This window comes from Arachis duranensis, chromosome 4, assembly GCF_000817695.3.
Source record: "Arachis duranensis cultivar V14167 chromosome 4, aradu.V14167.gnm2.J7QH, whole genome shotgun sequence".
Classification (NCBI taxonomy): Eukaryota; Viridiplantae; Streptophyta; class Magnoliopsida; order Fabales; family Fabaceae; genus Arachis; species Arachis duranensis.
Window position 1 is genome coordinate 42,711,123 of NC_029775.3, and position 12,860 is coordinate 42,723,982.

The following is a 12,860-nucleotide window of genomic DNA, read 5'->3' on the forward strand; positions in this document are numbered from 1 at the left end:
ATAATTATATAAAAATGGTAATTATAATTATGTAATTTTCATATCATTCCATATATTTTTCTTTTCATAGAAATAAATTGTTATCTATAATTAAAAAGTAAAAGTAATGTTGTGTTTTTTATTTCTATTTTTTAAGAGTATCAATAAAATATTAAAAAATATTTGTGTATTTTTGCCACGTTTTTCCGGTATGTGAGAAATATAACCACATTTTTAAAGCGTGGTAATAACAAAAGATACAGCCACACTTTTAATGCGTGGCAATAGCGAAAGATACGCCATGCTTTTAAAGTCTGGCAATAGCGAGAGATACTGTAACACCCTAATTTTTAGCACGTCATGATCATACTAAAATTGAGGCATTACTGACCTGCTTTTCGAATTTACTATTTAATAATGAGCCTTTAGTTTGATTTCGCATTTCAATTTTTAAGAAAAGTCGAAAAGTTTTGTTTCTATTAATTAAAAATTATATATCAAAGATTTCCAAGTAATACTAGTCACATAGTTAGTAAGAATAATAAATATCATACAAAAGAATTCAAATGAAACTCAATACAACTCCTATCCCTCTGTATAAAATAGAATCTTAACTAACAAAGGAGAGGGAATTCTAGGAAAGCGACTCAACACATAAACTTAATTAAAAAAAAACTAATAATCGCCCGCAACTTCAAACTGAGTCTTTGAACCTGTGTCACTGAAAGGGTGGAAGATTTTGGGGTGAGAACAAACCATGTGTTCTTAATAGGGAATGGAAATGCCGTAAAAGTAACGAAATAAAGTGTAAATAATTAACTTTACTCAATAAAACTATATTTTTATCAAACCCTTTGAAAATACTCTTGGTTCCACTATATCTAACTAATTACCTCTTTTTAAAATCTCTAAACCCAAAACGAATTCTAAATATAAAACTAGTCACATTACCCGTCTCTTAGCCACATAGTTAATCCTCTGGCAAATGTCAATTCGTAATCACTTGAATACATTCACAAACAAATAGTACAAGCAAGAGTGTAACACCCTAACTTTAGCACGTCTTGATCGTACCAAAAGTAAGGAGTTACTAACCTGTTCTCCTTATTTACTATTTAATATTGAGCCTTTAGGTCGATATCGCATTTCAGTTTATAAGAAAATACTAGAAAATTATTTGTAGTAATTAAAATCACACAATTATTAATAATAATAAATGCTATACAAATGAATTCAATATAAAACTCAAATACAATACCTATCCCTCTGGATAAAATAAAACTTAAAGCAACAAGGGCGAGAGAACTCTATAAAAATAATAGGAACCACAAGTAAATCTACTAGTCGTTTGCATCTTCTAACTGAATCTTCAAACCTGTGTCACTGAAAGGATTGGGGTGAGAACAAACCACACGTTCTCAGTAGGGAATGGGAATGCCGTAAAAGTAATGAATTTAATGCAAATAATTAACTTACTTAGTAAAACTATTTTGTTAACCCTTTGGAAATACTTTTATTTCTACTTTAGATAAATAATTACTTTTCTTTAAATTTCTAAACTCAAAACAAATTTTAAATATAAAACTAGTCACATTTTCTGTCTCTCAGCCACATAATTAATCCTCAGTCAAATGTCAACTCGTAATCACTTTAATATACTCACAAACAAATAGTACAAGTAAGAGATTCAATTCAATGTACAAGCAAGTCACAACAAGACAAACAATACAATCACAAAGTAATAAAAGAAGCAAGTGCAATCAAATGCAAATGTGCAAACAACATGATGCATGTCTATCCCTAACGCAGGCCATGAGCTCATGTATCAATTGCCTACCCGCTCCCGACATTACCTGGGCACAAGTCCCAGATATGACTTTCCAGATGCATCAGTGTACTTATAAGTCGTATGGCTAGGCCGCATCAGTGTGACTTTCCAAATCAATAAGCGTACATCTGGAAAACAGTTCTCAGTGTGTGGGCGTCCCCACTTTACATTTGGCACTAAGGCCCAAACAATGTCACATCTGCTCTCCTGTGGCAGTCATTTCATTAATCAATATATTAATTTTATCTTTGTTCTCTGCTCTCTTGTGGCAGACAATCTCTTTTTCTTAATAAATCAAACTCAAATCATTTTTATTTGAAACCAACACCTCTCTTTATAACCTTTCCAAAATCAGAAATCATTTTTGATAAATAAATAAAACTCATTCTCAATATCTCAAATCGATTCCAAATGCGGATTTATTTTCAATATCAAATTAACCTCAACCCAAGAAAATCATTTTACATAATATTCAATCAAACTGACTTTCTAACTCAACAATCAAAATTCTCAGTATTCCTAAACAATCAAGAAATTAAATTCATATTCATCACTTTCAGTCACTCCAAACAATCATAAATTATTTGCAAATATTCACTAGACTTTCATGGCATTCATAAATTAAAACAGTTAATTTCAAAATAAAATCCTCTACTTCCGTATGAAATCAAAGTCAACGAAAATTCTGGAGGAGCTTTTTGATCGAGCTACTGAAGAAGAAAATGTCAGAAATTGCATGTGCCTCCTAGAACTCCAATTAGCCGAACTCAAAAAGAAGTGGAGCTACATCACCATCAACATCTACCGAACAAAAATAATACTAACGTGTAGAGGAAAAAGATACGAACACTTTTATCAAATTAGATTTTTTTATTAAAATTATGGATTTAAAGAAATCGGAGCCAAAAGCTCATGGAAGGTCACGGTTCTTCGAGAGACACTCTCGGCCTCTCTCACTTCATTCCCTTTCCCAGTTTTGATTTCGGTGGTGATATTGAATATAATGAAAGCAGGCATGATGATGGTTAATGAATAAGATTATGTGTCATGATAATATATATGTATATAAGCATTGCAAGCCACGTTGCCAATTCTTTCTTTTCTTTTGCCTTCATGACTTTGGCCAAGTAAATAAATCCAAGTTAAAAAAAATATGATTATGTATATGTATAAGGCATATGAGCCATGTTTAAAATTTTCTTTCTTTACTCCCTTAAAGGCTTCGGCCAAATTTCTTTCTCTTTTTTTTTTAAACTTTAATAATAATAATAATAATAATAATAATAATAATAAAAATTACGTCTCAATATAATATATTTGCTCATAAATAGTTAATTATTTACTTTTCAAAAATCAAGGGTTTTACAAAGAGACTCAATTTAATGTACAAGAAAATCACAACTAGACAAGCAGTACAATCATAAAGAAATAAAACAAACAAGCGCAATCAAATTCAAATATGCAAACAACATTATGCATGTCTATCCCTAACGCAGGCCATGAGCTCATGTGTCGATTGTCTACCCGCTCCCGACATTACCCGGACACAAGTTCCAGATATGGTTTTCCAGATGCATACAATGTGCTTATAAGTCTTACGGCTAGGCCGCATACAATGTGACTTTAAGTCGTACGGCCAAGCCGCATAAAGGTGACTTTCCAAATCAATAAGCGTACATATGAAAAATAGTTCTCAATGTGTGGGCGTCCTCATTTTACATTTGGCACTAAAACCCAAACAATATCACATATGCTCTCCTATGGTAGGCAATCTCTTTAAGTTAATATATTCTTTAAATCCTTATTCTCTGCTCTCCTGTGGCAGAGATTCTTTTTCTTAAAAAAACCGAGCTCAAAACAACTCTTAAAACAAAATATCTCCTTACAAAATTGGATTTAAAACATTAGGTTTTTCATAATAAATCAAGTTTAAAAATAGAATACACCTTTTCTCAACTAAATAATCTCAAATAATTTAATTTTTCAAAACCAAATATTTTAAAATAACTTTTCAAATAAAACCTCAGATTTTATAAAATTTTGATAGCATTTCTTTTAAAATTCAGATTTTACCACCTTTCAAGATTCTCAACCTTACCACCTTTCAAATTCTTTTCAAAATATTTTCAAGTAACAAATCATTTTCAATATTCACACCGTTCAAAATATCAAATAGAATCAAATCATTCTCTTTAAAACTAAGCCTCTTTCTATTTTAATTAAACTAGCTCATTTCAAATCTTTTGCTTTTGAAATTTAAGGAAATTCATTTCTTCATTAAGACTTTACAAATTCCTCCAACCATACTCGTTTAATATTTAATACTAACCAAAATCACCTTCTCGCATATTTTTACCAGCCATTCATCAGCACCTATTCACCATCATACTAATACCAAAATCAGTTACCATCCACTTCCATAACCATAAATCCCAGCATCCAACATAGTCTCAATTCAACCCCAATTCATAAACTCAATTCATATTTTAATTTAACAAGCAACACCAAATTGACCAACACTCACAATTACAATCAATTCTCATTAATTAGACACACAAAACACGTATAAATTATTTGCAATTACTCATAAAGCTTTTTGGCATTCTTAAATTAAAAACTTATAATTTAAAAAACGAAATCCCACCTTTTGTACGAAATCAAAGTCAATAAAGATTTTGGAGAAGCTTTTTGACCAAGCTACTAAAAAAGAAAACGTCAGAAATCGCCTATACCTCGTAGAACTCTAATTGACCAAACTCAAGAAGAAGAAAAGTTATGTCACCGTTAACTTCTATTGGACAAAAATAATGTCAACATATAAAAAAAAATATACAAATACTTTTATCGAATTAGATTTTTTATTGAAATTACGGATCTCAAGAAATCGAAGCCGAAAGATAAAAGAGAGTCATGGTTTCCTCCCTCACCCACGGTCTTTCTCTTTCTTTCTTTTCTTTCATTATGGTTCGGTGAAGAAGTAAAGGGAATGATGAATAATGGAATGAAAGGTGATCATGTGTCATTAGTGCTTTGCATATATAAAGGAAACGTGGCATTGGTTTATATATATATATTTTATCAAATTATTTTTGATAAATAATTTTAAATTTAATAGAATAAATAATAATTAAATTAAACTTCAATTAAATAAAATTTTATTTAGTTATTTTTGTTAAAAATAATTTTCTTAAAAATTACGTTTCAATATAATATATTAGCTCTTAAATAGTTAATTATTTAATTTTTTAAAAATTCGGAGTCTTACAGATACATCCACTCTTTTAAGGTGTGGTGATAATAAAATATGGCAACGCTTTTAAACTGTGGCAATAGCAAGAGATACAACCATGCTTTTAAAATGTGGCGATAGCATCATAAAATTTAAAAAAAAAAATTATTTTTCTGACTTTATCTTTATCACTACACAATATAAATTTTTTCACTTCTTTTTTATTACCAAACCTATAAATATAGTATGAAAATTTTATTTTAAGACAAATCAAACAATAATTGGTGACATATATAATTTTTGCTATAATTATTTTATATATTTATACTCAAAAAACAAAATAAATCTCGAGTTTAAAACTCTAATTTCTCAACAAATTTCTCAACCTGAACATAAAAACATAGAAATAATTAAATAGACAATATATCATCTCCAGATATTAGTCCTACCGAAAAAGAAAATACTAAGACACTCTTTTTATAAGGATAAAAGAACGGAAGGAATTTAAGAGTTTTAAAATTACAAGTCACATTTTATATAATGAATTCTACCAACAAATAACAAAAAGTAAAATTCTTTAAATGGTACAAAATGTCATCACGTGATTCGTGAGTAATTTCCATAACCCTCATGCATTATTTTCTTTGACGTTTCCACTTTTCTCACCTTCGGTAGCCACAGTAGCCATCAGCTCGTTAAAGTTTGCAATCTTCCCATCTTTCAAGTAATATTTCAATCTAAAACACCATTTATCACATGTAGCAGTTAGAAATTAACACTACAAGATTTCTATTTATTTATGGAATTTTTTTATGGAGGTTTTTTAAAACCTCCCCAACACATTTTATTTATGGCAATTTAAAAAACCTCCATTAATTAAAATTCAAAATTATTAATAAAAAGTATATCGTGTGAAAATGGAATTTGAGCATGGTTGCTTGATTTCCATTTTGTTCCATGCTAATTTTTTCTTTTTCCTCAAATGAGAGGCACTGAATTAGTCGAGAGAGAGGCATGAAACCCTAAATTTTCTACCGCCATTTTTGCCATCGTTCTCACCGCCGTTTTTGTCTTTAGCACCGTTATCATTGCCGTGTACATTGCAGTAGAGAGCTTCTAGATCGAGCCACCTCTTCTATTAACGCATATGTTCTCTCTATACTGTCGTTGCTGCCAATGTTGCCACCGCAGTTTTTGCCATCGTTGCCGCCACATTTTCTTCCGTCGATGCCACTGTAGTTGCTGTGGTACAAAGCATTTTCAGATCTGTTCACTTCGGATCTTCTTCTTCAACGATGCTTTCTCGCACTCTAATTTCTCCTTTGAACTACTGCTGGTACTTCTTTTTCTTCTTCTTCCCTGTTAATTTGCTGATATTACTCCTTTGAATGATGCGTTGTTTATTATATTTCAGGATTGCGGTATTCGAGCAAATAGGAATTGGAAAGAATGCCAGTCACGTATGTTTCTTCAATTTAATCACTTCTCGATGATTTGATTCTTTTTCACGAGACTTTTTTTTTTACAACGAAGATCATTGTTATTCTGTTTGAATGTTACTTAATTTTGTTTTCTTTGTCAAAGTCTCAATGCAATTATCTTATTGACTCAATGCAATGATCCTTTTGGAGCAGTCAATAATCCGCTCTACCAAATTACTACTATTAAGCAGGTGAAGCTTTGATTTTTTGATACACACTGTGACATGAACCTTTCCAATGTATTTGGACATAAATATGTCTAGATACATTAATTTTCCGATGTACCGAAAAAGTAAGAGTGCCAATTGGAATGGAAGGAGTAGTTTTCTCTTGATCTCATTATGTTTATTGACCAGTACTCTATTCATGCAGCCTAATGGAATAGAAAATGGTCCTTATGATTATACCAGAAGTGGAAATCTCACTCGAGATGCTTTAGAAAGGTTTACTGTGTCCTGTTAGTTGTGTTTGTTTACCATTGCAACTGCCAATATTGTGGCATTAATGTTTTCTTTTCTCACCACGTTTTACCTTGCATGCTGTGTTCTCAATTTGTTGGCGAAACATGATAAAGCAGATAAAGCCATATGCTTCACCAGTGGAATGGCTGCTCTGAGTGCTGTTTCTCATCTTGTTTAAGTTGGTGCCTTTTCTTTCTTCATTGTGCTATAATCTGGTTTTTTTTCATTTTTAGTTGTGAAATTTAGATTAGATTCATCACTGAGAATTTAAGAATATGAGTAGTTTCATGCATTCACTCATGCAGTGTCGTGTCATCACTATTGGTATTTTTCCTAGATTATTCGTTTGTTGGATTCATTTTTAAAACTTACCGATTAATGTACTATGGGACTGAAAGCCATGAATTCTCAAAGAACTGTTCTTTTTCCCCCTTTTTGATGCAAAAATTATATTTTCTTATATTTGGCGCTGATAATATACTATAATGTAGGTGAAGAAATTGTTGCTGGAGATGATCTATATGGTGGAACAGACAGGTTGATGTCCCGAGTAATTCCAAAGAATGGCATTATGGTCAAGTTAGTCTAACTTGTCAGTTATGCTTGTTCATTTTTTTTTCATAACCAGTAACTAATTATGGCACAAACCAATAAAATTTGTTTGTTCCATGAAGTAAAAGACCAATTACTCTTTAGTAGTCTGATTCTTTTAGGCAAATTAAATGAAAAAGACTAATTACTAAATAAGCAATTAAAATAAAAGATTGATTCTTTGTGTGTAATTGCTGTGTGGGTCATAATTTCAGTTGACAACTGTGAGCTGTGTCCCACCTAAGAAAGCAGCTTCTCGAATAGTGAGCCTGTTATTTGCATTCTATCAAGTTTACATTTCATATGTTGTAGACTGATTGGAAAAGGTGGCTTTTTCCCCCTTACAATGCACTTCAGTGAAGACCTATCCTAGCAAGCCTCCGAAGTGTAAGAGCATCTCCAACGTGCAAATAAATGGAGCCCTCCTACTGTGCATGTCAGAATGAAAAGAGAGACGGGGCATTGGAGAGGAATTCATTTGAGTTCTTTCACGCCATTCAAAGCGAGGAAGTCCCTCTGAATGGGAACTCCCATTAAGTAACTAATAATTAATTAAATAATTAAATTATAATTAATTTATTAATAAGTAAATAAATTAAATAATTAAATTTTTATTTAATTAATAATTTATATTAATTATTTATATCATTATTAATATTAAATATTATTTATATTTATATTATTATATTAATTTAGCCGTTGTAAAACTAGCCGTTGTAAAAATAGCCGTTAGAAACTAGTCGTTACTATGTTACCGTTATTATTAATAAATTAATATTTTGTTACTCTATATATACCACTTAGATACACTTGTATTCTCACATTCTCTACTGCTCTTCTTCATCTTCTTCTAAGTTTACAAAATCAAAGTTCTGCTACTATTATTTTTTGTTCGAAAAAATGGATCCAAACCAACTCAACTCTTTCTTCAATTACTTACAAAACTTTTCTCAAATTCCAGATACCCAACAATCTCAAACCTCAAACTCTCAAGTTCCAAATCAAAATTTCATACTACCAAATACATTTCAAAATCCAAATCCACAAAATCTCTCTAATTTCAATTTTCAAACTCCTTATAATAATCAATTTCCTATATTCCAATCACAAAATCAAAATTCACAAATACCCCATTTACCATTTTCATCCATATTTAACCCTCCTATCGGAAATGTTACTCCAACTTCCTTGTCGTTTCCAACTCAATTTAGTGCATCAAGACATAACTCATCTGGTGTTGGTGGCTCTTCTAACCCATCCTCTCAGACTCCTATACAATCTAGTCCAAATTCGCAATATTCAGATTTTGCCAACGCTCATGGATTAGATGCTATCGACCTCAATGATGATATTGAAGATCGGAGGCAAGATAGTATTCAACACTGGCATTGGAAAGAGGATGAGATGCTGATCAGTGCATGGTTAAATGTTTCAACTGACCCTATAGTTGGTACCGATCAAAAGGGGGAAACATTTTGGAGTCGAATTCATAGCTATTTTGTAGAATTTTGCTCCGACATGACAAGGGGGTAGTTGCATGTAAGAAACGATGGTATAAGATCAACAAGGCTGTTGCACAATTTGCTGGTTGCTACGATCAAGCTAGTCGAAACATAAGGAATGGTTCGAACGCTGATGATATAAAGGAGTTGGCTTATAAACTTTATTCCACAAATTATGGTCAAAAATTCACTTTTGAGAGGCATTGGAACATGCTTCGGTTGGAGCAAAAATGGAGAAGCCAACTACCTACACAGAGTGGCAGCTCAAAGAGAACCAAGGTTAGTGCAACTGGAGCATACTCATCCTCATCAAACCCAGAAACACCGTTGGATGACGAACCCGGTGTGGACTCTCCCGTTCGCCCACAAGGATCAAAGAAGAGCAAGCAAAAAGGTAAGGGAAAAGCACAGATGTCTGAAGATTTTAGCGAAAGAAAATCATCGGTTGTCAAAAAATTATCTCTCATGGAAGATATTAAGAATGTTAGAGAAAAGGAACTAACGGATAGGGAAAAAGAAAGAGAAGAGGAGAAGGAACATAGAGCAAAGATTATGGCAATCAAAGAGAAGGAGTTACAAATTCAAGCGGCAATGAAAGAACAAGATTACAAGCTCAAGCAGAAATGAAAGAAAAAGAATTACAAACTCAGACGTATATTAAAGAAATGGAGATAAAAGCAAAAGAAAGGGAAATGGAAAGGATGGCCAAGGAAAGGGAAAGGGAGATGGATATGCAAATACTTAATGCTGACACGTCTACAATGAGTGAAAAACGACGAGCTCTTCATGAGATTGCATGTGAGAAAATAATCACCAAGTGGTTTACTTAATGGTTTCTTGTATTCGTAGAGTTATGTAGTATGTTCTTATTTTTATTGCGTATTACTGGTTTATGATGTAGTTTGTTTTATTTATTTCTGATGTAAGTTTTTAAATTAGTTAATATTATTGTTCCCTTATTGTTCATGAAAGTGACCGTTGCAAAACTAGCCGTTGCAAAACTAGCCGTTAACTAGCCATTGCAAAATTAGCCGTTGCAAAACTAGCTGTTAACTAGCCGTTGCAAAACTAGCCATTGCAAAACTAGCCATTGAAAAACTAGCCGTTAACTAGCCATTAGGGTACTTATTGCAGACACACTTATAAATATCAACTATCAATGACTCTGCAATTCCACTTCAACTCTTGTTTCTCACCTCGAAAGAGAACTAAAAATTACATTTCTAAATATGGCTAGAAATTTTGATGATATGTTTAATGAGGCTTTGTATGGCAAAAGAAGACGGCAAGATAACACAATCATAGATAATTGGATCGATGAGTGTTTACTCCAAGATTCAGAAGAAGAAGATATCGATAGAAGCTCTATCCCAATTACTCATAGATGGATCAACAGAGATCGAGAAGCAGGACATGATCACCTTTATCAAGATTACTTTGCAGATGAACCGGTGTATAATGCTGACATTTTCTGACGGAGATTTCGAATGAGAAGACAGGTGTTCCTTCGGATAGTAGATGCTCTCTCAAACGTCTATCCCTATTTCCAACAGAGGGTTGATGCAACTGGAAGAAGAAGCTTGTCACCACTCCAGAAATGTACCGCTGCGATACGGATGTTAGCATATGGCGTAGGAGCTGATGCTGTTGATGATTATGTGCGCATAGGCGAGAGCACTACAATTGAATGCCTGGAAAAATTTGTTGAAGGTGTCATTTTGGTGTTCGAGAATGAATACTTACGAAAACCCAAACCAAATGACGTACAACTCCTGCTACAAATGGCGGAGGGTCGTGGCTTCCCTGGCATGTTGGGTAGCATTGACTGCATGCATTGGCAATGGAAAAATTATCCAAAGGCGTGGAAAGGTATGTACATGAGTGGTTATCGTGGCGTTGCAACCATAGTACTTGAGGTTGTAGCATCTTCAGACCTTTGGATATGGCATGCGTTCTTTGGAGTTTCTGGTTCAAATAACGATATCAACGTGTTAGATCGTTCTCCAGTATTCGATGATATTCTAAATGACCATGCTCCGGAGGTAAATTTCACTATTAATGGTAATAATTATACTATGGGATACTATTTAGCAGATGGTATTTATCCTGAATGGGCCACATTTGTCAAATCAATCTCAAAGCCACAAGGGGAGAAATGCAAGTTATTTGCACAATACCAAGAAGGGCAAAGAAAAGATGTGGAGCGAGCATTCGGAGTGTGATGAACGATTTTTTGACGGTTTAGAATTTCACAAATGAATTCTCGTTGCAAGTATAGTTTCTAAACCAAACAATAATCCTTTCATACAAAAAGTTGTTTGTCACTAGTACAAACCCCTAAAATTTATAAACCGAAGTATTCAAACCTCGGGTCGTTCTCCCTGGGAATTACAAAAAAGTGTCTTGTTATTGGTTGTGAGTTATTTTGGGGTTTTGATAAGAAGCATGAAAGAGAAATGGCAAGAAAGTAAACTAAGGCCTAAAAAGGTCTTGACAAGGGTTGGTGGTCAAGGATCTCTATCCTAATCACTAACCACAATATGAGAATTGGCAAGGATTAATCTCATTAAATCATCCTCTAACTAGTAGTAAAGGAAAGTCAAATGAGCTATATCAATCCTAGTCCATAAGTCCTAACTCTCCACTAATTCAATTAGTGAGAACTAGAGTCAATGGATCCCAATCATCAATTACTTGGACATTAGTAACTCAAGAGTTCCTAAGTTACCTTTCCAAGCCAAGAACATAAAACTCTACTCTAAAATCCAACCAAGCATTTCAGCAAACACTTAGAAGGCATAAAAGGAAAGCATAGTAAATTGATAACAAGAATGAAATCTAACAACAATTATTGAAATGAATTAACAACAACAATCAAAAGAAACACATTTATTATGAATTACCTTGATTGAGTTGAAAGAGAGTAGAAGAAACAAAAGTAGATCTACAACAAAACACAAGAACAACATAAAGGAAATTACAACAAAAGAATAGAAGAAGGATGAATCTAACAACAAGGAATTGAAAAGATAGAAGTAGAAGAAGATGAATTAAAATCTAGATCTTAGAACTAAACCTAATCCTAATCCTAATCCTAGAGAGAAGTGAGAGCTTCTCTCTCTAAAAACTACTTCTAAAACTAAACTATGACTAATGGTCAAAAGTATGTTGATTCCTCTTCAATCCTTGGCTTAAATAGCATCAGAAAAGAGTTGGATTAGGCCCACAAGGCTTTTAAAATCGCTGGCCACGTGTTGCATTAAGTGGGTCATGTGCCACCATCGGCGCATCCACGTACCGTGCGCGTGTGCGCCTCTATGCGCGATGCAACTATGGCAAATCTTATATGGTTTCGAAGCCCCAGATGTTAGCTTTTCAACCCAACTGGAACCGCATCAATTGGACCTCTGTAGCTCAAGTTATGATGAATTAAGTGCAAAGAGATTGGCTTGACAGCTTTTTGGTTCCATTATTTCTTCATGAGTTCTCCAACTTTACATGCTTTTTCTTCATTCCCTTGATCCAATCTTTGCCTCCTAAATCTGAAATCACTTAACACATATATCAAGGCATCTAATAGAATCAAGGTGAATTAAATTTAGCTATTTTAAGTCCTAAAAAGCATGTTTTCACTCTTAAGCACAATTAAAGGGGAATATACAAAACCATGCTATTTCATTGCATAAATGTGGGTAAAAGGTTATAAAATCCCCTAAATCAAGCATAAGATAAGCCCTACAAATGGGGTTTATCAACCTCCCCACACTTAAACCAAGCATGTTCTCATGC

The 12,860-nt window shown here is 33.1% G+C and overlaps 2 protein-coding genes and 1 long non-coding RNA gene across 3 annotated transcripts; all 3 read left to right on the forward strand.

Moving 5' to 3' along the window:
* The first annotated feature begins 6,455 nt into the window (after positions 1–6,455).
* On the forward strand, positions 6,456–7,960 carry LOC110280032 (uncharacterized). Its single transcript, XR_008008431.1, has 3 exons — positions 6,456–7,156; positions 7,470–7,557; positions 7,882–7,960. It is a non-coding gene; the product is annotated as an uncharacterized LOC110280032 (long non-coding RNA).
* Positions 7,961–8,317: 357 nt separating this feature from the next.
* On the forward strand, positions 8,318–9,698 carry LOC110280493 (glutathione S-transferase T3-like). Its single transcript, XM_021141556.1, has 3 exons — positions 8,318–8,325; positions 8,781–8,933; positions 9,074–9,698. Exons 1-3 carry the CDS (start codon positions 8,318–8,320, stop codon positions 9,696–9,698), a joined length of 786 nt encoding a protein of 261 aa, XP_020997215.1.
* Positions 9,699–10,300: 602 nt separating this feature from the next.
* LOC107484421 (uncharacterized) lies at positions 10,301–11,293 on the forward strand. The gene is made up of 2 exons (XM_016105004.1): positions 10,301–10,522; positions 10,625–11,293. Exons 1-2 carry the CDS (start codon positions 10,301–10,303, stop codon positions 11,291–11,293), a joined length of 891 nt encoding a protein of 296 aa, XP_015960490.1.
* The last annotated feature ends 1,567 nt before the right edge of the window (positions 11,294–12,860 follow it).

Coding starts and splice junctions, on each gene's coding strand:
- LOC110280493 (XM_021141556.1), top strand. Junction 8,934..9,073: donor GATGATATTGAAGATCGGAG/GCAAGATAGTAT, acceptor GCTATTTTGTAG/AATTTTGCTCCGACATGACA.
- LOC107484421 (XM_016105004.1), top strand. CDS start 10,301: ATGGCTAGAAATTTTGATGATATGTTTAATGAGGCTTTGTATGGCAAA. Junction 10,523..10,624: donor ATTACTTTGCAGATGAACCG/GTGTATAATGCT, acceptor TATTTCCAACAG/AGGGTTGATGCAACTGGAAG.